A 27,777-nucleotide genomic window follows, 5' to 3' on the forward strand; every position below is an offset into this window, starting at 1 on the left:
AGGTCCAACCACTGCTTGCTGCAGATTAATGTTGTAGTATTTTTGGAGTTGTTTTATTGCACACTGAAAAAAAAAAGCTAAAACCAAAGATATTGGGCGTTTTTTGACTGGAGGAACTTTACCCCAGAACTACGTGCGTTTCGACCGGTGGACCCAGGGTCTTAATTTAGTTCAGGGGTAGATAATCTTTTCAAAGGTCCTGGGACTTTCGGGGGGTTGGGCCTGCAATGCTGAACGTGTCTGATTGTTAGATTAACCACAGTGTTTTTATTCCGCCCGTCGTCCACAATAACATCACACATCTATGATTCACTTGATTTCTCTTTCTTTAATTTGTTTCTATTTGTTCTATCTTTTTTGTATGTGTGTGTACTTTTTAAAAGAAGAAGCTGATTGACTCGATTAAGCAGCTTGTAATAGTAGTCTTCTCTCAGCCCACCGTGAATGCGTCTCTCCCCGTGTTACGGTTTTAAAAGTGACCCTGTAAACTGGAGACCTTCAGCTGAACGTGTCAGTGTTTGTGGAGTTTACACAGCAGTTGAAACACAGAAGGAGTTCCTGGGAATGCAAACTAGTTTAGTTTTTTATTAAGATTTCAAAATATCCTCATCAGATATTTAATGATCAGCTAAAGAGGTTTATGAGGGATGCATCCGGCTGAAAGTCGGCAGTTAACAGGGTCGCGGTTTAAACCAAAACACCAGCTGATCCCTGCCACGGCCTTTTGAGTTAAATACAATTTTAAAGTTGTGTTGATTCGTCTTTGCTACTTGCGCTTATCTCCTCTCATGTGTTGATTCAGTGAATCCATCTGTGATGAAATATAGCACAATCTAAAACAGCATGAGCCGAGTCTCTTCCATGTTAACAGGCTAACGGTTGTGTTGCTCATAATAATATCTGCCTGTCCGTCTGCTTCTATGGTGTCATCTGTGATGAATGGCCTTCGTCTTTGTTTTACTGCCCTCTAATGGTCTGGTGGTGTAGTGCATTTGCTTTTTTTTTCTCCATTCATCACTGGCCTGATTTGCACAATCTACCGGGACTTCAGCCCGCGGTCGAAACGCAGACAACAATGGGGGCACAGGAACCTTTTAGTTCAGGGTAAAGTAGTTGGTCGAAATGCACCTATTATGAGGCTTAGAGAGGTTCGTCTAAGCTTATAACAGAGCACTCGAAATGCTTTATGGTTTGTGCATATGTGTTTCTAGAAGACCAGCAAGAGACCGGCACTTTGGACCAACACCAAAAGATAAATGTTCTGAGGTTGACTGACTTACACTCCGGCGTGCTGTAGGTTCATGATCTTACTTTGTTTCTCCGCCAGCTACTTAGCTAAATCTCCGAGCCGGGTGACATCCCAGAGCTGCGAACAAGCTGTCGGCACCAAGAGATAACATTAAACTGGCTGTTAATTTGCAACAACGAGACCAGAGTCCAATTAAAGTTGCTGCAAGTAACACACACACACTCACAGAGCCTACATGCAGCGGCTGCACTTGTGTAAAAGTGGTGATTCAGAATGTATAGGAAGGCACTTACACAACTAAGAATGGACTTTTGATGTTCAGAGACTTATATGTGCAAATATAGTCTTATACCTCAGAGGTTCATACAAATGTTGGCCCTTGAAAAATCTAACAAAGTAAAGTCTCAGAAGAGTAAGTGAAATATCGGGGGTGTTACAAAACGGCAGTAATACTAAGCATGAAATATCAAGGCAATAAAGCTCTCTACCTCCTCCGGTGTCCTCCACCGCGCACAAAGCTCACAGTGACTATCAATGTTTCAAGGATATTATGGGCTTTTTAGACCTCACAATGTGTTGGCATCACAAACACTTATATAACTGCATCACTGCGGTAATAAGGGAGGCAACCTTCAGCTTTATTAAATGCAGAGAACTTTAAACTACAGAGATGACAATGTTTACTTTACTGATAGTTCAACTGTGTGGATCAATGATGGAGTCTGACTTTCCGCCATCAGTGTATGAATGAATGTGGTGTGAATGGGTGGATGGGACGTAGTGTTACAGTGTTTTGGGTGGTAAGGAGACAAGAGATGCCAATAAAAATCCAGATTGCTCGTGATAAATTACTTTAGAATCAGAATCAGCTGTATTGGCCAGGTATGCTTGAACACACAAGGAATTTGACTTGGGTAAACTGTGCTCTCTTTGTACAAGGCATAAGAATAAGACATACAAATACAAATAAAAAAGTAATAACAATAACATTAGCTATAAATACAACATTTTTAAAGGCACAGTGAGGACTTTTTAACTGATTTAGCAATGGTCTCACTTTTATACTGATGCCTCATCATCAGCTACAAAGTAAAATGAAATTATAAGCAACGATATTAACGAACGGTTACATCTTTACACAGAATTTCAGTGCCTGTTCTTGGGTGAAAAAAGCTGAGTTGATATTCAACCCTGACCTGTAGCTCTGCTGGTAAAGTTTGCAAACAAGACAAGTTGTTTTTTAAAGCATGATTAGGATAAAATAGTACATTTTCTGTTGAAGTTGTCATGAGTTCATCTTGTTTGGTTTTGGATTTTCCTTGTGATTTATCCGTCTTTGATTTCCTGTTTTATTTTGAGGTGCTCACCAAATCGTCTGCATACCTTCCTAGTGTCCTTGCCTTTGCCCACTTGCTGGAAAGCTTCCCACCTACCTTACAGACTTGTTGGAATGGAATTATAGATCCTACGGGACTCGCTCATTCTGAAAGCACCTTGAGTTAATACTGAACTGGGTCGATCGGCATTTTCCATTGATGCCCCTAAATCATGGAATACCCTCCAACAAACTTTAAAGTTGATATCCATTTCCTCTTTTGCAGAGTTTTCCATTGATGCCCCTAAATCATGGAATACCCTCCAACAAACTTTAAAGTTGATATCCATTTCCTCTTTTGCAGAGTTTTCCATTGATGCCCCTAAATCATGGAATACCCTCCAACAAACTTTAAAGTTGATATCCATTTCCTCTTTTGCAGAGTTTTCCATTGATGCCCCTAAATCATGGAATACCCTCCAACAAACTTTAAAGTTGATATCCATTTCCTCTTTTGCAGAGTTTTCCATTGATGCCCCTAAATCATGGAATACCCTCCAACAAACTTTAAAGTTGATATCCATTCCCTCTTTTGCAGAGTTTAAGACGTTGATCTCTGACCACTGTGTCTCAAACTGTATCTGTTTTATTTCATATATTGTTTTGTGAATGATTGCATGTGTGTTCGTTGTTTCTAAAGTGCCTGTGATCTCGACGACATTAGAAATGAGGGAAACCTCAATGTCTTTTCAAGAATAAATAAAGGTTTTGAATTGAATTGAATTTGTGTCACACTTGTGTTTTGTACAGGCGATGTATCTGAAGGTACTTTCTGCTTTGCCTTTTGGCTTTTAGTTTAATAAACAAAACAACATATAGAAGAGAGTTTAGTTATTTTTTTAAGGCTCTCAGTAATCTCTTGACTTCAAAATCTAAGAAGTGTTCATGACTTAAATGCAGCTTATTCCCCCACTCAAAAAAAAAGAACAGACCTGTGATGTACAGATCTTTCTTTAGGAGCAATATTGTCATCCCTGATTTGTAACAGGGAGGGAGTAAGGGATAATGTATGGTTAGCAGGTAGTTATGGGAAATAGAATCCTGACAGGGTGAGACAAGACCCATACGTGAAGCGCTTATTACTCAGCAACTAACTTAAGATACAAACACGCTGTTAAAAAACATTGATTAAAGATTATGTTATTTATTTAAAGTGATTTATGTAAACAGTTGTTGGATTTAACATGAAACTGTCCTCATTCAGCGCTCCTTCTTCTCTGAGCTCTGCGGTTCACACACTTTTAGAATAAACAAGGAAAATGTCACAACTTTGAACCCTGCTGCTGTCTTTATCATCGCTCAGATTCAAGCATCTTACACAACCGCCAGATCATTAAGAAAGCCGGGTAATGAGGACACGTAAAGTAAAGGATGGTATTCATAATTTTCCTCTGATTGTTAGTAAAGGTAGATGCTTATCGATGACACACTGAGCTTGCTCTCAGTGAGAACTGGAATCTGACTAAACATCAGCTCAGTTAGTGAGGGAGAAACTTTGCTGTGATGTGAAACTGCTGCATGTTTTCCTTGAAAGAAGAGCAATTCTCAAATCAAAGTCTGTTTACATGTGAAGTAAGAAGCTGTATAAAGCCTTTCGAGGCTCCGGTACAAACTGTGAAAATCTGATAAACTGCCTGAAGGGATGTCACTTGAATCAGCATGTGTTAGATGTGATGATCATAATTCAAGCTGTGACATGAGGACGAGAGCTTAGCAGACTTCTGTGACCTGCTTCTCGTCCCTGCTTGAGGTTAGTGACTTGCGGCTAAATTAGATGCCACTTGAAATCTGTGACAGAACTGCTGCTGGAAAGTTTGGATTTTAGATAATGTGGGTGCAATTCTTTGTTTTTAAATGAGGAAACACTGGAAAAGTTTGTCCTGGTTGATGCTGAAATGCTGGGCAAAGTCATTTCCCAACTTAGCCCAGCAACTTGTCTTTTAGATCCAGTCCCAACCTGGAGATCTGAAGGCTGCACAGAGCATAAAGATTTTTAAAAGCAAACTAAAGACTGACCTTTTTAGTCTCACTTTTAACAGAGTTTTTATTATTATAACAGTTTTACTTCACCTTACTTTATTTATTTATTTATTTATTTATTTATTTATTTATTTATTTATTATCTAGTTCAATTTGTATTCATCTTTTATCTTTTTTGATTTTATCTATTTATTTACTTTAAGTATAGCATCTTATTTTCCTTTAATGGTTCAGTATTTTAGTGTTTTATTATCTTATAAGTGTATTTTATTTTGGTGAGTTTAATTTCCTGTGTTGAGTTTTAACATCTCATTTTACCTCCAGTGTTTCCTCATTAAGATATCATGAGAGAATTTCCTCTGTTCATTCAGCAACTTCTTTTTTATTTTTCATTTATTAATTTATTTTATTTTTATTGTTACTATTATTATTGTTGCATATATTCTGTTCTTAACCTTAGGATTGTTGGTTGGGTTTGGAGTCGGTGCTGAGGTTAGGATCAGGATGGAGGGGTCATTTTATTTTTATTTGTATATATATATCTTTCTCTTTTTATTTATTTATTCTACTTTAAGTTGTTTTTATGTACAGCTCTTTGTGTTACAATGTCACTGTATGAAAAGCGCTTTATAAATAAAGTCTGAATTATTTCGCTGATTATGTCTTTTCATCATTTCCACAGCAGGTCTGTTAAGTGTGTAATTAAACTTCATAAGAAAAGCAAAGAAATATAATGATTACTCAGATGTTAGCAGAGGTGCTCTTTCTACTAGCGTGAAGAGGTGAGGCGAATCCAACCTTGACTTGACTGTGTACAGAAACTCAGAGTTAAAGCTTGAGGTCCTCTCGTCTGTATTCGGTTAATTATGTTGACAAAAGCAGCCGTTGCTGAGGGCATCTCTGTGTCTTCCAAGCCCTGACACAGAGTTCAGTGTTGAGAAGCACTGGAGAAGACAATTAGCACTGCTCAAAAAATCAAAGTGATTTTCTCCCGTGAATGATACACACACCCGATGAATAGCAAAGAGCAAATTGGCTGCACACCATTACATTATGTGACCCCCTGGATAAGCTGCTTTGTCTCAACCTGGCTGTTGAGAGTGGGAGAGTGCCTCTCCCCATGAAAGCTTCCATGCAGGGCTTTGTCAGACTAATCCATCCTGCAGAGTGTTTCCTGCGCTTGACTAAGGACACTGAGGTTCTCAAAAGAAAAAAACACAGTGTGTGTATTGTTCCTCTCTGTCCTTGTGACTGTCATTGCCAGATGAAGGTTAGCTTTTGTCTAAGTAAGAGCAGGACTGGAGCCATGGCCGGACAATACACAACTCTGGGAAAAGGAGAGGTTTTTTTCTCGCCAATGCAGCTTCTTCTTTCCGTTTGAAAAATCAACTTTGATGCTCAGATTTGCATGGCCGTGGTTGACATAACTGCAAAATATTGAAGCTCTTCAGAAGTTAGTTTGCAAGTGAGGGTATATATTTTTTGCAAGGGTGAAGGCATACTTCACAAAGTGCACGTATGAGATCTATTGTCTGGTTATTTGTTATTCCTTGTGCAGAATGTTGCAGAGAAGATAAGAAGAAAACCTCAAGACTTCACATTAAAATCATAGTTTGAATAAAAATGTGTGATACTAAGAAACCGTGCATGCAGCCTGTTAGAGTTGCTCCTGTTCGTTCATACATCGTTGGATTTTTCTCTGGCAGTTTGTTGAAGTTGTGACCTCTTTTGGCCTTCTGTTATATCTCTGGGAAAATACATCATTATTTTCATTGTATTTGTATTTATATCTTATTCATTACTTTCCACTATTAATATTATTTTATATTCTTACTTATTGTGTATAGGAGCAATTGTAATGACTGAATTTCCCCCTGGGATGAATCAAATATTTATAATTCTGATTCTGATCTGCTGCCAATCTAAATAAAGAAAAAAAAATGCTGCTTATTTCTTAAACACCATTTCCCCACATTGACTTGAAATAAGCCACGGGATTAACACGCACGCTCATGCTGTGTGGATGGATAGATTTTGGTCTCTTCATAATGTACCAACAATTACTGAAATTACTGCACACGCCTAGAAAATCACCCACCTGTTCTTACATGGTGTCCCATCAGGGAGAATAGATGGTGTACCCTGCATTCAAAATAAATGCCTCATTGTACCGCACAATAACTATCTCTTTATAACACCTGATTACCAAAGCACAATTCTGATTTAACTCTGCATTTTAAGTGCTAACCTCTTAACGCTCAGTGCTTACATTACTGTAACATTTTAAAACAGTTATGTCCATCAATACAGTCAATCCTATTGGTGCTAAAAATGCGACATGTTGCTAATTTTATGACAGTTCCAATCATTTAATTACAAATTGGTCACTTGCTGTCCTTTTATCAGGCTGTCCTAATAAGTCTCTAAAGAGTCTTCAGCCCGTCCAAAACGCTGCTTCTCTACACTGGCTCCCCATAAGATCCAGAATAGAATCTAAAATCCTTCTTCAGGCCATAAAGCTCTTAATGGTCAGACACCTTCGTATCTTAAAGAGCTCATAGTGCCCTATTACCCCTCTAGAACACTGCGCTCCCAACATGCAGGCCTGCTCAAAGTACATAAAGTCTCTAAAAGTAGTATGGGAGGTTGAGCCTTCAGTTAACGGACCCTCACCTTTGGAATCATTTACCAGTCAGGGTCCAGGAGGCAGACACCCTCTCTACTTTTAAGAGTAGGCTCCAAGAGTAGGCTTTTGATAAAGCTTATAGTTAGAGCTGGCTCAGGCTTGGACCAGATCTTAATTATGCTGCTGTAGGCCTAGAACTGACTCACTGGGATCCCATCTTTACCTCTCTCTCCTCTTTCTGCCTGTCTCTTTCTTTAACTCTTCCTGTCCCATCAAAGTTACTAACCATAGACCTTTCTGGAGTCCCTGAGCTCCCTTGTCTCGTAGGTTCCTGCTGCTGTGGACGTGCCAGACTCCAGCATCATCTCGCTCTCTCTTCATCTCCTTCTATCCCTCTCTCCAACTAGGTCTCAGCAGATGTGTGTCTAACATGAGTCTGGTCCTGTTGGAGGTTTCTGCCTGTTAAAGGAAGTTTGTCCTTGCCACTGTAACTTGCTAAATGCTGCAAAGTGCTCTGCTCATGGTGGATTAAGATGAGATCAGAGTGAGTCCTGTCTGTAAGATGGCACTGGATCAGATCCTGTCTTGATGTTGGGTCTTTGTTAATAATAGAACATAGAGTACATCTTGAGATTACATTTGTTGTGATTTGCCGCTTTTTGAATAAAGATTGATTGATTGGAAACCATAATTCTCTCTCATCATGAGTTTTAAAACTAAACACTAACGCTTTCTTCTCATTCGTCTGTGGTGGTCAAACACGTCTCGTGCCTCCCAAAAGCACATGACGGTTTTTACCATTAAAATGTCAAATTGCTTCTATAGATTGTAGCGTGTACAAATACATTTAGAGCTACCTCATAATCTGCTTTCATGTATTCATCAGGAGTAAATGCTAAACTAACGATCATGCCAGCCTCTTGATCAGCACAATCAGGAGATGGAGTAGAGGGGGACTGTAAGGGAAACGTATCACTACCTTTGCAGGAAGACGAGGAGGAGGGGAACATTCTTCATCCGTCTCAATAGACGGAAGGATCTCAGCTGCTGCCTGAGAAAACTCAATATCCCACAGATGGGATTTTTTCTAAGTGAGTTTCAACGGTGTATATCTTTCAATGTCTGACAAAACGTTTAAGTTAATAAATATATTGAAAAGAAGAATGACACGGCAACACACTCGTAGATTTCTTTCTCATTCTTTCCACCTCTGGAAAGGTTCGCCTCTTATAGCCTCTCCTTGAAACTCACCAGTGGGACAGAGTTAACAGCGTCCAGGCCGTACTGAGCAATCCATCCTGAAGTACAAAAGTGACACCAGGCTGCAGCCGGTGCCAGATGATGGAGGCTGCCACCAACTCTCAGCTAAAGCACTGCTGGACGGACCCCATTTCCCTCTGCCCTCAGAGGATTGCAGTCTTCCTGACATTCACTTAGGATAACTCAGGGACACCAAACAGAGGTTATTTATTTATGAACACTTCCAGGAACTGCGTGTCCACATGGTTTTAGATTTCATTAGAAATGGACGTGCAACTGTCACAGAGGTTTTTTGCTTCATGGCTGAGCTGGAGGGGTTAAATCAATGCATGCCCTGTCCTCACCGCTGTGTGTAATTTACTGTCATCTCCTGTGTAACGAGAGGGATGTAGTAGCATCAGATGCTAACTGACTCCTGTGGTGTCCTTTGTATCCCGTAAATGTGTTTTTTGTCCTGTGTGATGTGTCCCTTTGTGCGGTTCAGAGTCATGGTGTCAGTGTCATGGTGCTTCCATTTTTTTTTTATCAAATAAAGCTTTTTCCTTTTTTCTGTTTTTCCCTCCTCACTGAAATGAAAGCCATTTCAAGGACACACAGATGGAGTTAAAGGAGGGGGTACACAGTTCAGGAAAATGAATCAGGTTTTAAATCATCAAGCTCACAGAGTGTTTCTTAAAGTAAACTTGGGACTTACCTTTTCTATCTGGCATTTTTATTTTATGTTATTCTATCATATTTTATGTTTTTTTCATTGCTATATTTTTTAAGGAATGTATTTGATTTCATTTTGTTGATTTCATTGTAATGATTTAATTTCATTTTCCGGTATTTATCTGATTTAATTCAATTTATTTTATTGTAATGATTTTATCTGATTTTCTGTTATTTATCTGATTTTATTCTATTGATTTTATTGTGTGATAATATTTTATTTTTCTGATATTTATCTGATTTGATTTTATTGATTTTCTTGTAACATTCAATATATTTTTATGAAATTCATCTGATTTAATTTAATTGATTTTAATGTAATTATTTAAATGAATTTTCTCGTATTTATCAGATTATATTTAATCAATTTTTTTAAAATATGTTTTTTAATTTCTGGTTATCATCTGACTTTATTTTTTGAATTATCGGAATTATTTTATATCACTATCCTCTTTCTTGTTTTAATCTTGTGTCATTTTATCTCTTACTGTTGTTTTTTTGTCTCATCTCTGTAAGTCTAAATCATATTATTCATTGTATGCTATATTTGCACTTGTGTATCTGTTTATTTTCCTCTAGTTGCAGCATGAAGCAGATTCCCAGTTAGCAGGATCTACTGTAATACTCAGAGATATGCAGCAATGTGCAAACAAAGGACACAATGTAGTGCTTGTGAGAAAGCATGGAGGTGAACAATGCCTGTGTACATTTCTAAGAGAAATCAGATTTGCACATCTTTTGTGAAGAATGAAATGCATTTATCACGTTGGAGGACACAGAATGTGTTTTTCTGAACAACTCTAAATGTAAATGAGACTTGTTTCCACCGCTCCTTGTATATACTTTCTCTGTATGGAGCAAAGAGGAAGCTGAAAATCTCTGCACAGTGACAAAGCGTTTTTGATTTGTGTGACCACTCTGTCTTTTACTCCAGATATCTGAGGGTTGTCTCAGACGTGGTGCGGGTTGGCTGTGTGACAGTCGCAGCACATGACGGCTCTGGCTCGTACCATCACGGCTTTCACACTGTGTGAATCGCTGCCATCAGTCTGGTCTTTCTTTCACAGTTTCACCTAAAATATGTCTGTAAAATTGGTCTACTATTCAGATTACTTCTCTTTATGTGAGTCATAGAGATCAGTACAAGATAGGGAGAGGTGGATATGATTTTGTGTAAATTATATTTTATCAAAATGTAAATAAAATGTTTTCTGTACTGACACAGGGATGGTTTAACCACGTTAATTACAGGTTCTTAATTTACATCCAGGCACATTAACAGCTCCGTGTAAAGAGAGAGAGAAAGGACAAAAAGATGGAGACAAAGAAAGAGACATTGCGCTGAAAGAAATATCCCCTGTACTCTGATGTAATTTGATTGAAAAATGATGCACTACCCAATTTATGGCCACGTTCTTAATACCGTTTTCTTTTTTTCCAAAGATGCTTTCAGGTGTTACACATGTTTCAAAGACATGACCTGTAACCTGATACTATTCAAATAAAAACATGATCAGAATCAGAATCAGAATCAGAATCAGAATCAGCTTTATTCGCCAGGTATGCTTGAACACACAAGGAATTTGACTTTAGTAAACTGTGCTCTCTTTGTACAAGGCATAAGAATAGGAATAAGAATAAGAACTACAATAAAAAATAAAATAAAAATATAATAACAATAACCTTAGCTATAAATACAAGAAACAACAAATAGGCTTGACTAATATGTACAGGCTAAAATAATATGATAAAGTGCAGTGGTGAGTTGCAGAGGTAGTTACCTAACATACCAGAGTACATGACTGAAAACCTTTCTTATCAACAAAAGTTTGATAGAGACTTAATATAAAAGTTTTGCAAGTGACTTCATTCACCAAATAACTGCGTTAGACAAAATTTCTGAATAATAGTGTTGTTTTAAAACAAGGGGAGTCCCTCCATAGAAAACTAGCTCTGGCTTTTATATTGAAAAGCAGACCAAAATGTTACTTGATACTGATAATGATACTTCCTCCCTAGAACGTAATCTTCAGATCTAGACATGTTTTGGTAAACAGAGAACTGAACAGGTTAATATGTAGCGCATGAACGGGAATGTGATATTTGGCTTGGCTTACGCTGCTAGCAATCAGATGCAGCTAGCAGTTCTGATGAAACCAGCTACTGTGAAGATTTAAAGAAGCTTCATGAACGCATCAGGACATATTCCAATGCACACAAAATATATATCATTTTAGAAACCCCAACTTGGTCTCAGCAGATGTGTGTCTAACATGAGTCTGGTCCTGCTGGAGGTTTCTGCCTGTTAAAGGAAGTTTGTCCTTGCCACTGTAACTTGCTAAATGCTGCAAAGTGCTCTGCTCATGGTGGATTAAGATGAGATCAGACTGAGTCCTGTCTGTAAGATGGGACTGGATCTTATCCTGTCTTGATGTTAGGGATTTGTTAATAATAGAACATATTAGACCTACTCTGTTTGGAAAGAGTCCGAGGATAACATTCGTTGGGATTTTGCGATTTATAATTAAGATTGATTGATGATTAAAAGGTGGATCTTTTTGGGGATGGAGAATAATTCCCCTTTTGTGTTTATTTAGGTTTCTTTATTGTTACCCTTTTATTTGGGTATTAAAGTCGGATTATTTCGCCAAATAATTCGCCAACAAATCAAAGTTATAAGCACGTCCCTAAGTTTTAAAATCTGCACATTTTTTCCTGTTAAATTGTGATTTTCTTGGCTTTTAAACTTTATAATATCAGTGTTTTTATTTATAGTAGATTAGTTCACTTAGTTTAGAATATATCAGTGACTACAGGCTAGGGACTGAAGCACAGGAAGCTCTTATGAAAAATAATTTAGATGCAGCTAAATAAAAAAACAGTGTTCATTCTAATCTGTGTAAACTGAACTTTGAGCTAACTTGCAAAATACTGCACATAAACACTCTCAATGCAAGGTCAATCAATTAAGACTTGCTTGCAAATTAGTGAACCTTCTTTCTTCATGAATTTAGTCGTGGGAGATATTCAGGCTGCCTTAAACCAAGCTGTCCCTTCACCAACAGTGTGAACAGGGGTTATACAAATCATACCAGTTATGACTTTAACTAATCTAAGGAGTAGAAACATAACAAGAGACTCTCCACATTGTTGGCTAATTAGCACTGGGTCCCCTCTGAAGCCACAGTATTTAACAAGTTTACTTCTGCCAAACGAGTCCAGCTGGCCGAAGCAGACAAACTTTCTAATTTGGTGTACTGTAACGTCTAAACGGGGCCAAATCTCATCAGAATCTTGCACTGTGTATCAAGTGTAAACTCTTTAATCAATTTATTCATAGTATAAATTAATAATGTTAGCTATTATAATATGCACAAAGGATAATGGGAATTACAAATCAGCCCACATTCTCAAGTACTGTGGCTGCATCAGCAGAGTGTGTGCATGCTGTAATTAAATGAGTTAAAGCTATCAATCAGACATCTCCTGTTGGAGTGAGGGGAGGGAGGTTAAACTATCAGAAATAAAAACAAGCCGTTTGTTTACTTTTTTTAAAGGATGATAACACTTGAAATGACAAAATCTGTAATTATAATTCTGGTTCATTACTCCAGGGCTGAACTGGAGCAACTATTGTATAATGAGGACCTCTGAGATGCTGTTTTGATGTAAGCACTTGATGTCAGCGATGAATTGTGGGCATTTTGAAAATTGTACTTGGTGAGTACTTCAGTGAATGTCAGACATGAATAATAAATGTGAAGACTTTGAGTCGTGACGCCTGGGGAGGTGCGTAGATTACCAGGAGCTTTCTATACAGCTGGCTTTCTATGCACGGACCCTTTAATTCAGTATTTATAAAGTACAGACGTTCATTCACTATGTTGTGTTATTTACTTCCAAACTAAACTAAACAAAATGCCCTAAATATCCAGCCATACACAAACCTTTATTTAAAGTCATATTCCTCTAACAAACAGCAGCAGAGAGGCAGCACCGTCTCTTCTTCTATTTGAAGCAGAGTGAAAGTCTTAAAGGTGGCATATCATGCAAAATTGACTTTTTAATGGTTTTCTACCTGAAATATGTTTCCCTGGCATGTCTACAAACCCCCCGAGAATGAAAAAAATCTATCCTGCCCCTGTTCTGATTTCTCCACCTTTCTGTAAATGTGTGTGAAACGAGCCGTTTCAGACTTCCGTGTTTTTGTTACGTAACAACAATATCCGGTCTGTCACAGAGTCAGAGCTCGGAGCTTGTTCAGCCCATAGACTGTATAAAATAATACTGAATCCCTCCTCCGTTTTTCATTCCCTGCACACATGTGTGCTAACAAGGAGCTGAGGAGGGAGGCATGCTAGTTGTAGGCTGTCTTAATAAACACAAAGGTCGGTTTTACTCCCCACGTCTGCAGATTTGAAGCTCTAGTGGATGATTTTTATTTGTCATGGAAAAGTGCTAGCGCTAGTTAGCATAGCCACATAGCTACATGTTCATAGCTGTAGCTGTGTACCAAGACACACGTCGACATACTGACAAATAAAACAAGAAACACTAAATCTGTGACCAATCCTTCAGAAAGGTCCTGCTGCCTTTCTGGCAGAGGTCGGTTTTACTCCCCATGTCGGCAGATTTGAAGATCTAGTGGATGATTTTTATTTATCATGGATAAGTGCTAGCGCTAGTTAGCATAGCCACATAGCTACATGTTCGTAGCTGTATACCAAGACACATGTGGACATACTGACAAATAAAACAACAAGAAACACTAAATCTGTGACCAATGGTTCAGAAAGGTCCTGCTACAGGCGCCTCTCCGTCTGGATCGGATCAGATTCAGAGGGTTGAAGTAACGCGGGTCTGTGAGCAGCTGTGTATATTCAGCCAACATGTAAACATTAGATCAACGTGCCGGAGAGCCCAGGCCACATCCACTTCCTGAGGGGGCGTGGTCAGAGGGAAAACAGAGTGTTCTGAGGAGGACTGAAGAAGAGGGCTTTTCAGACATGCCAAAATCTGATTTCAAAGTGTTTTTTTGAGCATAAACTTTAAAGACATGTTTTGGGGACCTCTTAGACCAATATATATTGATGAAAAAAGCGTGATATGTCACCTTTAAAAGAAAGAAAGGACAAACCTTTAGTGTATTGGTAGTATAATGTCATGCTGGAAGTTAATTTTAGCTTTTATGTTTTTTATATATACAGTAAATTTATATATATATATATCCATATATATGTAGGTATATTGTCTTATCAATTTGAATCGTCTCTTACACTTTGAGATAGAGATGGATGGATGGATGGATGGATGGATGGATGGATGGATGGATGGATGGATGGATGGATGGATGGATGGATGGATGGATAGATGATTAATTGCTGGATGGATGGATGGATAGATGGATAGATAGATAGATAGATAGATAGATAGATAGATAGATAGATAGATAGATAGATAGATAGATAGATAGATAGATAGATAGATACTACTAATTCTTAATTGTATAACTGACGTAACTCCCATTAATCAACAAACAGCAACATAAAGGTAAAAGATGACAATTTTTTTTAAAATTTAATTTAACATTAACCTTTATTTAACCAGATGAGACCCATTGAGATCAAGACCTCATTTACAAGGGCGACCTGGCCAAGGGGTCAGCAGCACATGTCAAATAAATAGCACAACTCAACAGCATGGAGCATATATACAGACAGTATGTAGAAACAATCAACAATTTAAAAGTGCAACTAATTTGCAAATAAAGTGCAATTTGCGATCACAAAAACAGCAATTAAAAACACAGGCACTGTTCTGGGGTCTGTCTTTCATTTAAGATGGAGCCAAAGGCGTCAAGTGAGATAAAATTAGACAATTTCAAGTCCTTCTGGAGCGTATTCCAAGCAGTAGGAGCAGCAAAACTAAATCTCTTACTGAACACAAAACATGTTGATATGTTGATAATTAATCTATTGTGTAAAATAACAACAGTGACATCTAGTGGTGAAATAGTGAACTACAAGATACGATACATTATGTAACGGTAGTCTTATGATGTGCAGATGTACGGTTATTATCTCCGCTCGGGGGAAATGAAAGTTAAGATGAGTCATCATACGTTTATAATTCATGTAATGTAACATGGAGAGCATGTTGTCGACACATCACAGCAGGTTGAACTCCTCGTCCTTCAAATGATCTTTCAGCGCCATGACAATCAGCCTTGAATAGAGGACTTTACACTGACTCAGAGCTAGGAGTTAAATCTAAAATGTAACTTATGCTAACATTCTCCATCCGAAATTAGAAATAACATCCAAACTCTGCTACGTTTGAACTTATGCAGAGCTGGTGCAACCCAGTGCAGGAACTGAAAGTGCTGAATTAAAGCGAACATAAAAAGTGCCTCCTTCTTATTCTTCAAATATCAAACTAAGTTCTCTGTGTGACAGAACAGCTCTGATGTGCCAAACAATTCACTTCAACTATCAAGATTTATCTAATAACAAGCCAAGGACGAGCTGTGTTTTCAGTTCTCTTGTTTGTCTCTGTATGACAGCAGAAAGACGGATTCTTTTATTTTCCAATAATGTCTGACGAAACAAAACGTCTGATTCCTGAGGCGTTTCACCTTGAAATGAAAACGTTACAGACAAAGAATGAGAGTGAAAGGCAGTAAAAGGAGTCATGTTTCTGCTCTGTGTGTTCGCCGGCTAACACAGCCCGCTAGGAGCTGGTGAATTTGCAGAGAGTGCAGATTAGAGAGAACGGGGTGTTGTGTTGGAGTCACTCTTGGTTTAAGTCTGTGTGAATAAGGGATGGCTGAAGTGAGCGAGGGGCACTGCAGCTCTCAACACTGAGCAGAGAAGCTCTACTGGGGCAGGATCAAAGAAGTCAGTCAACCAAGGCTGCTGCTCAACCCGGGCTTCAGTCAGCCAACCACACACACTAATCTCTGGTCGAGGTTTCGGCTGAGGAGCATCAACAAAACTGAACCTAATGAGCATAGCATAGGAGAAAAACAAATGAAAATAGGAGTGGTAATACTGGAGATACAAATACAGCAAAGTCTGCTCCAGCCCGGTCTAAAAATCCTCTGAACTCCCCAAGGGATCTCTTGTTTTCAAACACGCTGCAAACAGCAGGAGTGAAGCTACAGCAAAAGTATTTCATAAAATTATTTTTGAATATATGTATTCTTTCCATCTGAGAGAACAATACCATCTGATATTGATTAATTTGCAAACAATCTCCTTTTCTGCTGCTGCAATAAGTCTCCACTGCAAACAAACGGACAATAAGAGGGAGAGAAAGGAGGGAAAGACGACCTCTGATGCCGCATCCTTTTTATGAATTCAAGATTTCTCCAAGTCATTAACGTTGAGCCTTCTCAGACCGTGGATCACCTGCTGTGGTGACAAAAGGAGGAGAGAGCTGGTGGAAATGTTTGAAACGTGTTGGATTTTTGGGCGACTTTGTGGAACATACTGTTCGTGATTGTCTGTCCACCCTCGACTGTGACTCATACGCTGAACAACTTATTCCAATTGACGTAGTGGTGCAGAAAAAAGAAGGCACATTTTATTATTTCACTGAATGCAGGTTGAAGGATAGTAGCTCAAAGCAAAGCACATAAAGGGAACATGAAGGGTGTGTTTTTTCAATGTCGTCAAATCATGAGAGGGTATTTCATGAGTGGAAAGCATTCTTCAGCACATCAGTGGAAAGAATGCAGATGGGTTTTTTTTAACTAACATGTGAAGTTGAGCTTTATTTACAGTGGATTAATACTGTAAATAGCAAAGTATAAATAATTCAGACATCACTGCTGCTCATTCGAGCTTGCCTTGCTTCCTGTATGATCACCTCCTGTCTCTCCGATAACTCAAACCTGATAGTTTTTCCTGTTGCAGAACGCTGTCCCTTTGGTTACTCTTGCCCTCCACACACACAAGCACACAGGTAACAGACAACAAGATCCAAGGCTTTATGGACAGTGTAGCTACTATTTTTGACGTGGCTAACAATGCTCAGTAATAAAGAAATTGGTACATTTCCATGCAACGAGATCTGGCAACACTCTGACTCACTAATATTTTAGAAGGAGTCATTTTAGGAAAAACAAAAAACATGCTTTAGGGGTGCCGGTGGTGTAGCTGTCTAAAGGCTGATTTATACTTCTGCGTCGCCCCTACGCAGCAGGGGCTGACGCGGACATGAGCCCCACATACTTGTGCGTCGGTGTGTCCGTGTCGCGCAGCACTTCTCCTCCGATACGCCTGAGGGCAGTGCGGTCTCTCTGATAGCCGGTCGCCTGCTTCCGGTCCTGCTACGATCTCTGTTTATTTTTCCACATTGATTCAGAGCGTGTTCTGTTAATCTACAGCTGATACATGTTGCTGTTTATTATACAGACATGATTACATGAAGAATAGAGAGGAGGAGATGAAATACACGGCTGATGTGTGGCCGATGTCTGGCCGATGTCCGGGATCCCGGAAGTGCTGTGAATGCGGGAAAGACAAAGCCATCGAGCGGACCAATCACAGAGCTTGCGGTCCGCGTCGGCTCTACGCGTAGTTACATTTTGGAGGAGGTGCACGTCAGCTACGTGCGTAGGCCTCTGCGTAGGTACGGGAGCTACGCGGACCTACGGCGTAGGCTACGCCGTCGATTCGACGCAGAAGTATAAATCAGCCTTAAGTGCGCCCCGTATAAAGAGGCTAGTCCTCATCGCAGCGGTCACATGTTTGACTCCAGGCCTCAACCACTTGCTGCATGTCTTCCCCCGCTCTCTACACCCCACATTTCCTGTCTCTCTTCAGCTGTCCCATTCAATAAAGGAAAAAATGGCCAAAAATATCATTTGAAAAAAAAAAAACATGCTTCATGTTGGCACCTCTATTAGCTGATTTGCTAGCACGATTAAGCTAACGTTGGGTCTGACTTCAAAATGCTGATAGCAGTTTTTAACAGCTTGTAACAGATTGTCCATGTGAAGTTATGAAGTTGTGTATTTATAAAGGTGGTGTTTTGTTTTTTTTAAAGTTGTTTTAGTCTATTTTAATTTATTCTTTTACTCTTTATGACAAGCACCACCTTGCACTGTTGTTGCCACTGACATGTTGAGTGTTGTTTGTCTGTTTGTTAGTGTTTGTGTGGTTTATCGACAAGCTGAAAATCAAATTGCCCTCTGGGATCAATAAAGTTAGCTGAATCTGAATCTGTTATGTTGAACTTTTATGAAGTGTGTACAGTGATTTTCAGTTGACTTAAAGCTAAATGTTTACAAAATGTCCTCAATCTTTCAAGCAATGGGGAGCTGAAGAAAGTAAGATGAATAAATATATCTTATTTTATGAGCAGGTAAGAACTATCTACCATGGTTTAACCCTACAATCAGCACCACAACAAGCAGTGTCAGTTGGAAGATTGAAGACAGAAGTCAAAGACTGAGACACATCTCTCCGTACAGTCTTTGTCACTGACTGACTTAGTGAGATAGGTGTCTTTGAGAGCACTTGGCACTGGCTAGCATTGCCTAACAAGCGTATCGTCTGCTAGCAGCGTGTTAGCTCACCTGCTACAGTAATTAGCTGGCTAGCACTGTGAGCAATTGCCCTATTTTATATATATGAGCACGTTCCCATTTAATGGAAAGGAAAGCTGGAGAGAGACAGGACATGTTGAGAGCAGAGAGCAGACGGAGACATACAGCAAATGGTCGCGGCCGGGAGTCGAACCAGCGACCTCTGTAACGAGGACTATAGCTTCTGTTTGTGGGGCGCTTAGACCACTAGGCCATCTGCGCCCCCATTTCTGAATTTTAAGCTTTTTCATGTCACTTTAGATTTTGAGTAGTCGCTGAAAATGTCTCCTTAGATCACTTCTGACGACCCATAAATCTTGTAGCATCAAAAATATTACGGCTGTATTAATCCAAAAGTGAATTCTGCATCATAATACCTTTTAAAGATTGTATTCAACACCTCCTGGTAAGAAAGCTCATGGATTCATGGGTAAGAAAACCAGTGCCGTACATATCAGCGTCTTGGTTGGTGAAACGGAATGAAATATCATTAAATCATGTCTACGACTTTGTAAAGTGGTTACGCTGTACAAACTCTGGCTTCAGTACAAGACCACAAATCAAAGAGATCTGAAAAAGTTAAATAAAAAGGACAGCTCCTGTGGCCACAAACCGCTCCGAATGGTGGTTTCAATCTGACATCACTTGACTGAGCATGAGGCACCTTTTATCATGGTTCATCCACCGCAATTAATCTCCCAGAGATGTGATGCAATTCTCTCCGCCTCTGCCTCTTTCACCCACCCCGTGTCATCCCGTCTTGATCTTGGTCTCTGTCTCTCAGCTTCCTCACTCACACATAAATATTGCAAATATTCATCTCATTTCATGTTCTTAATTTGAGTTACCTCAGGGCACCTTCAGTAATGTCTTCAGAGATTAATAAAACAAACCTTCTGGGGGTGAAACCCTGCTGAGCAGAAAATAAAAAAAATGCAGAGTTGCAGCACGGCGAAGTTGGATGTGAGTTTCTTTCTCCATAAAGTGCACCAATAAGGACTGAAATATGCCCAGACTTTGAGTCTCTCTGGGTGAATAAAAGGCAGACTAAGAGGTGGAAGAAAAAAAAAAAAAAGACTCCACAGCCACATGATTGGACACTTAGAATACCCAAACTTTAATTCTGGTGTGCAACAGTCATTTATGGCTTCAGGTTGCTCAATAATGCATCAGAACCCACAAGCCTCCAGGGAAAGCAGTCAGTAATCAAAAAGTAAGTTAAGGTTTTCATAATAGGCCCTATAAATAACCAGGGACAGAAATGAGGACATATAAAATTGATGAGGGATGAATCAAACCCCACGAGGTGGAGGGAGCCTAACACAAGACGAGGAACAGGATGTTGAGTGGACCGACGATGTGGGCATGTGTGGAAGATTGAATTGCATAAGTGATTTGTGTCGCCGGTGTTGCTGTAAAAGTGTACAGATATATGGACACTGCTCTACAGGCGTCAGCTTTAAAATGAGGCCATTAACGTGGTAATACACTCAAGAATTTCAAGTTTTTATTGCACATTTCCAACAATCTGGCAACACTTACATTACCTGTGGCTACCAATTAAAAGTTTTATGGTGCTGAACCTTTTTATGCTATCTATTGTAAACGACATTCCACAGAAAGCTTTAAAGTCATTTAATTGAAGGTTTGTTGTGTATGTGAATTGTGTAGTCTTTGTTATAATTTCATAAACTTAAAAAAGAAGAGCTCAACAACAACTCTGAGTTAAACACTTATAATTGGGGGCACAATTGTGACGGAGCAGAGGTCTTATCTTCCTTCTACGTGGCTGACGAGGCGGTTTGCATCTATTGGTGCTTCTCATATTTACACAGAGGCAATTACTCTTTGTTAGATAAGAAAAGTAGGTTTCAAACTTTCCTTTTTGATTAAGCTTAAAGTTCTCTAAAAATAGTATGGGAGGTAGAGCCTTCAATCAGGCAACTCTCCTTTGGAATCATCTGCCAGTCAGGGTTCAGAAGGCAGACACCCTCTCTACTTTTAAGAGTAAGCTTCAAACTTTCCTTTTTGATAAAGCTTATAGTTCAAGCTGGCTCAGGCTTGGACCAGCTCTTGGTTATGCTGCTATAGGCTTAGACTGCCAGTGGAACTGACACACTGGAATCCTGTCTTTCTCTCTCTCTCTCTCTCTCTCTCTCTCTCTCTCTCTCTCTCTCTCTCTCTCTCTCTCTCTCTCTCTCTGCCTGTCTCTTACTTTAACTCTTCCTGTCCCATTAAAGTAACTAACCCTAGACCTTTTTTGGAGTCCCTGAGCTCCCTTGTCTCATAGGTTCCTCTGGATCTCTGCTGTGGACGTGCCAGACTCTAGCTGCTACAACTACTTCTATCCATCTCACCACCATCATCTCTCTCTCTTCATCTCCCTCTATCCCTCTCTCCAACTCGGTCTCAGCAGATGTGTGTCTAACATGAGTCTGGTCCTGCTGGAGGTTTCTGCCTGTTAAAGGAAGTTTGTCCTTGCCACTGTAACTTGCTAAATGCTGCAAAGTGCTCTGCTCATGGTGGATTAAGATGAGATCAGACTGAGTCCTGTCTGTAAGATGGGACTGGATCTTGCAGCCTGCACCATGAATGATTAGAAGGATTACTTTAGGATTTTGTAAGAGCTTTAAATGGCATGATTTCCACAATTTGCTCATTAACACATGAACTGTATGCAGCTGACGAAGATGTGCTGAGTGACGATAATAAAAGATGTGTGAAGCAGTCTCCACAGCGTGTCGGTGCAACCTACAGCAAGGTTACGTTCATGGACCTATAAGTTGCACTTGATAATATATGCACAGTTAAAATATAACCTAATGGGACTACAATGCTATGCTCTCTGTTCTGCAACTATCTCATGCTTTTTAAAGCTCTAAACCTGACGATGAAGTTGGAACACATTTGGATTATGTGCCACTGGAGAATGAAGGTGAGACAATGCTGATGAAATATTTGAGAGATACACTTTTGTCTTCACATAGACAGGAACATAGGAAACAGCTTACTAGAAAAATGACAAATTCTGCTGCATCGAAAATGTGCATAAGCAGGGTCAGAGTTTGCTCACCAATGCACATATTTTACTGTAAAATTAGATTTTATAGATCACAAGTTTTGCATGGGAGGTTGGCGCCACTTTTATACGCTTCTTTCTGCAAATGCAGTGATCATAAATGCATGAACTTGTACCAGATGTGCAAGTAAACTACCTTAAATCAGTGTTCCCCACCACCGGTTCATTTAATACCGGGCCGCACAGAAAGAATAAATAATTTATTTTACTTCGGTTTGACGCTGAAAGATGTTTTATTTTGAAAAACCGGATGCTCTTTAATAACTTCTGTCTGTTCCTATTGATGCACTTGACGTTAACTTTTCAGTCACGTGATTCTAAAAAATTAAGCCTTCTTGCTAGCTAAAATTACCAAAAAACAAGAGTCTTTGAAGAGCTACTTTACGAAGGAGAAAAGGCCCAATGATGATACAGAAGAAGAGCCTATGACTTCCAAGAAAAAAAAGCTACATTTAATAGAAAATATCAAGATTTATAAAATACGGGTTTATCCCGACCGGTGATGTGGCAGGGTTTTGGAAGAGACTGAGCCTGGGCCCCCATTCTCCCACCCGATGTAAGATCACCTATCTCAGCTTTCAAAAGAGTTTGAGTGTTACTTCCAAAACACAAATGATCCACGTAATACAAAGGCGTGGATCCGCGACGCGTTTGTAAACATGCCTGGCGCATCAAGCATGTCCATGCTGAAAGAGGATCAGCTGCTGTTCATTGCAAATGACGGTGGCCTTAAAAGTATGTTTGAGTCAACTTCAAACCTGCCAGCATTTTAGGTTAAAATCAAAGCAGAATATCCAGAGGTTGTCACAAAAGAAATAAAACACAGCTTTCATTTCCAACATCCTATCTTTGTGAAGCAGGTTTTTCTCCAGTGAGGGCAACCAAAACAAAGTTACGGAGTAGACTGGACATAAGGAGCAAAAGAGGCAGAGGAACTTAGTCTCTGCGATCCTTCCAGTTTAGTTTAAGTGAAAGGAAACATAAAGAAACATGACTTTTAAAAGTTGAGAATAATCTGTTGGAACAAGCACTCAAAACAAAACGCCTACGCATTCTCTCAAAGATTCCAAAGACCAGGTGCTCGAGTTTGTTTTCAGAAGAATCTTCTCAAAGAGCACCTATCACTAATAACACTCTGCTGAGAGAGAGAGAGGGTTTGAGGAGAAGTTTTGAAACTGAGATAAAAAAGGAGAAGTTTCAGACTGACTTATTTTGTTGACTCTGACTTGACAGGAGTCTCTTCATGAAGGGAAGGAGAGAAATGTATAAACTCTCAACTCAACTCATTATTTATAAAGAGCCTTTCTTACAGTCAAGCATGCAGCCCAAAGTGCTTCACAAAAGAACAAAGAGACAGAAAACAAATGAAATAGATAAAATGAGACAAGACAAAAAAAAGATAGAGGATTGTAAAATTTAAATAATAAAAAAGGAAATTAAAATCAGAAAAATAAAATAAAACGATAAAATAAAATAATATCAGAAAAATAAAATTAAATCAATACAATTAAATTAAATATCAGAAAATGTTTACAAAATCAATCAAATAAAATCAACAAAATTAAATCAGATAAATATTAGAAATAAATAAACCATTACAATGAAATAAAGTAAAATAATATCAGAAAAATAAAATTAAACAATAAAATAGAATGAAATAAAATCTGAAAACTCTAATAAAATAAAATAAAAAATAGAATAAACAAACATAATATCAGAAAAATTAAATTAAATCAACAAAACTGAATCAGATAAATATTTTAAAAAAATTAAAATAAAACATTCCAACACAATCTATAAAATATATTCTGATGAATATCAGAAAAATAAATTAATCATAACAATAAAATCAATCAAATAAAATCTGATAAATTACAAATAAGTAAAATAAATAACATAACACAAAATAAGAGAATAAAAAATAAAATAAAAATGATGCTTCAACAATGATCATACTGGTAATAATGCAGTCCAGGGCTTAAAATAAATTACTCCAAATTAAAAGCAAGATTAAAAAGGTAAGTCTTTCTTTACTTATAAAAACACCCAGAGAGCTTGTCGTTTTAATGTCTGGAGGCAGAGATCAGAGTTTAGGGGCATAAAAAACAAAAAGCTCTCTGCCCGGCACATGTGGGACACATTAGGAACATTTAAGTAAGTTAAGAAATTAAGAGATAGAAGCCTGGTAGAAAAAGTGAGCAATGTAAGGGGGCTGAAAAGTGAATCAATTCTAATAGGGCGAGGAGCTTGTGCAATCAAGTTTTCATCAGAGTTTCAAAGAGAGCTTACAATAATAGAATTGAATTCCCTCTCTGCTGCAGTTCTGCAGGTATCGTCCAGCCAAACTCACAGATGGATCAGTCAACACTCAGCAGTGAGGAATAAAGGAAAAACAAACAAGCTATTCTTGCTGGTTCTGGTCAGTACAAACGTCCACCTAACTCATCTTCACCCTCTCTGCTGCTGACGCTCTACCTCCAGTTTGTATCACCACATGAAGAGGGAGAAGATCGCAGAAAACGCTCTCATCAAGAGTCATAAGTGCGTTTTGTTGGCAGTGAAGTGTTTATTCTACTTCTTCTTCTTTTATAATACTCTACTCAATCTCAGACAGCAGAGAGAAAAGGCTTGTGGACTTTTGAGCTCCTCGAGGTCATGGCTGCTGTTTCTCTCATCTTTTTTTTTTAAAGAGCGTTTTTGACAAATCTTCTCTTTACAGTCAAGGAAAATGTTTTGTTGATCAGAACTGAGACATCTTCTGCTTTCCCGGAAGATGATACAAACCTGACAGCCTTTGGTTTACATGAAGTGGAACTTTGAATCAGATGATTGATTTATCATGAAGAGGGAGAGATGTGGATTACAATGTGGAGGAACAAAACTTGCGCACACAGACACTAGAACTCCTTGATCTACACTATTTATGGACCTAATGAGAGGTGCAGTGCGCTGAGTTCAGACAAACAGCCATGCATTCAACATACAGAAAAACCTTTGACATTTTCACCGCACAGCCAGCCAAGGATCCAACAGAGGAATCACACAAAGCAACAACACATCAAGACCAGCAACTTACACCAAAACCAGTTTGATCCCTGGATCCTCCAGTTCACAGAGGGTCTTTTCAATAATTCTTAAAATGTATAAATCTGTATCCTTATTGGAGAATAGACGATTCCCAAACATACCAGTCATTTTCTCAGTAGTGTCCTTTCATCCATGTTCCACTGGGGCAGAGATTGTCTGTGTCTGGCATGTTCTTAAAACTATAATTAGTCTGTTGGGGTTCATTAAAGGTTGCCTGGTCAGAGCATGCAGGGGGAGGGGAGTCTTTTTAATACTGGTTATTTTATGTCACTGACATCTTTTAAGTCTCTTCTTAAGACACACTTTTATAGACTTCATATATTTTATAGCTTTTAATTTTTATTTATTCATTGTATTTTATCAAATTATTATTTCCTTTTCATTTATCATTTCCATGTTCTTAATCTATATTTTTCTATTTTCTCTGATGTGATGTCTTCTTTTAACCTTTTTATTCTCCTTTAATGATTTTTTTAAACCTCTATAGCAAGGATTTATTGCACTACTGTTTCATCCCTTTATCTGATTAATTAACGTTTATTGTAGTTAACCTTTTGTGTTGAATTTTGTTTTTTGATTATTAGAATTCTCTACACTTCTCCCTGTCTGTTAAAGGTTTATCAGGTCATCCTACTTAATTCTGCTTTCTCTGTTTGTCAAAGCTCTTCGTAAACATTTGTTTTTAAAGGGCCTATATAAATAAAAGTCATCACAATAATCATTATCATAATCATTATTACTATTGTAGTAGTAGTGGTAGTAGTAGTAGTATCATTACTATTATTATTATTATTATTATTATTATTATTATTATTATTATTATTATTATTATCATTGTTGTTTTATTATTGTTAGTGTTATTATTGTTGTTAATGTATTATTATCATTATGACTAATATCATTATAAATACTTTTTTTAATATTGCTATTGTTATTTTATTAATATTTTCTATTATTATTATTATTGTTTTTATTACTAATATTATTATTATCATTATTAGTAGTAGTAGTAGCAGAAGTAGCATAGCAGCAGTATCATTATTAGCATTATTTTATTATTATTGTTAATATTATTATTATTATTTTTTTTATTATTATTAGTAGTAGTAGTAGTAGAATAAGTAGCACATTAGTACTATTATTATTACAAATACTATTATTATTATTATTATTATTGTCATATTTGTTATTGATGTTAGTGTTATTATTGTTATTGATATTGATATAATTTTTATTGATATTATCATTTGTATTGTTATTATCATTGCTATTGTTATTTTATTATTATTGCTGTTATTATTATTATCATTATTATTATTGTTATTATTGTTATAAGTTGTAGTAGTAGAAGAAGTAGCTTATTACTAGTATCATTACTATAATTATAATAATAGTAGTAGTAGAAGTAGTAGTGTTGTGGTAGTAGTATGTATGTATAACAGCATCAAAACTCAACAGTGGAGGAGATATGAAGACCTGAGTCAGGCATTAAAGAGTTAAACCCGAGCAGTTTCATCACTCAGCTCACTGACTTTCTGTGAACGGCACCGACAAAAACCTGCTGCGTTCACACATCGGCTCACTCGGACATCACTCTGACTTCTTACCGGGGTGCTGTCAGGTTAAAGTCTGTTTAAAGTCCGGGTCAGTGGATTTGGAGATTTTCGTTCTGACATGCAGAGCCCCCCTGGGTCATTTCCAAACGTGATCAGGAGTGCGTGCATGTATAACAGGAGGAGGCGTGTGTCTGATGTGCATTAGAATAGAGCCTGATGAGCCTCCACAATGAATGTATGTGTGAGGAGCTTGAAAGAGCCTTTAGTGGTGTGAAGACTAGGAAGGCTCTGTTAAAGTGCAGTCCGTTCACCATTAGAAACAGTCTCAGCAGCAATGATTGGTGCATTAGGAGTCAGATATAACAGCGCTTGTATGAAATGTCTTCACTCGAGGTGAACTTGTGGGTACCAGCTTCACTTCCTGCATTAAAGACAGGAGATAACACAAAATCATGTGGCCTACCGTCAAACTTTTTATGTCTGGAGACGAACGTCGTCCTCATATTTCGGCTGCTCTCCTCCACCAAGATCTCAAACTCCTGTTTGCTCTGCTGGTGGAGTTTGTCCTCCATCTCCGATGTGCAGCAGGTGTATCCCTGAGGACAGACACGCAGGTGCTCACCTGAGGGAGACAGAGACAGAGAGAGAGACGTTTTTACACACATCACTGCCACAGGATACGCTTTTTCAAAAGGCAGCGCTGAGTCTTTGATCAAAACTCTCCTGTGATTTTGGAACTCTCATCAGCAAGGCTATCAAAGAGGAACAGAGCGTAACAAATGGAGGAGGATAATATTTGTCGGTAACCTGCTATCCTGTGAAACAGAGGGTAACTTTGATAAAGCAGTGCATTCACCTCATAGAGGATTTTCTTTATGTCACAGTCCAGAGCTTTGCAATAACGGCAGCTGAGCTCATGGAGTGTATCCGTGTTACGCACAGCGACTGGAAGCAGTGAATTTACACACTGAAAATCAGTTTACAAAGACGAAGCCAAATAAAAAACATCAAACATACCAGTGGTGATTTTGAAATTTATATGCAAAAACAGTGCATTACCTATAAACTGCAAGCAATTATCATCCACATCAAGTCGTGTGTCTGACCTCTTGATGAACTGATGTTCTATTTCCGACTCGGTCTTTAAAATCTGCTGGTGTTGGTATGTTGCCCTGCAGCAGCTAGAAGCTACACTTCTCTTCACCAGCTCGTCACCGCCTGGATCTCTTGATGTCTGGTGCTTAGCAAGAAGTGTGCAGTGT

The 27,777-nt window shown here is 38.4% G+C and overlaps 1 protein-coding gene across 2 annotated transcripts in view; it reads right to left on the minus strand.

The window, feature by feature from the left end:
• The window catches only part of gpc6a (glypican 6a), a 215,409-nt gene that overhangs the window by 139,308 nt on the left and 48,324 nt on the right, over nucleotides 1–27,777 (minus strand). For both annotated transcript variants that reach the window (XM_034680812.1, XM_034680810.1), the window contains exon 2: nucleotides 26,979–27,137. In XM_034680812.1, coding sequence (XP_034536703.1) covers nucleotides 26,979–27,137 — 159 coding nt within the window. The remainder of the gene's footprint in view (nucleotides 1–26,978; nucleotides 27,138–27,777) is intronic.

The sequence above is a fragment of the Notolabrus celidotus genome, chromosome 3 (assembly GCF_009762535.1).
Source record: "Notolabrus celidotus isolate fNotCel1 chromosome 3, fNotCel1.pri, whole genome shotgun sequence".
In the NCBI taxonomy this organism is placed as follows: Eukaryota; Metazoa; Chordata; class Actinopteri; order Labriformes; family Labridae; genus Notolabrus; species Notolabrus celidotus.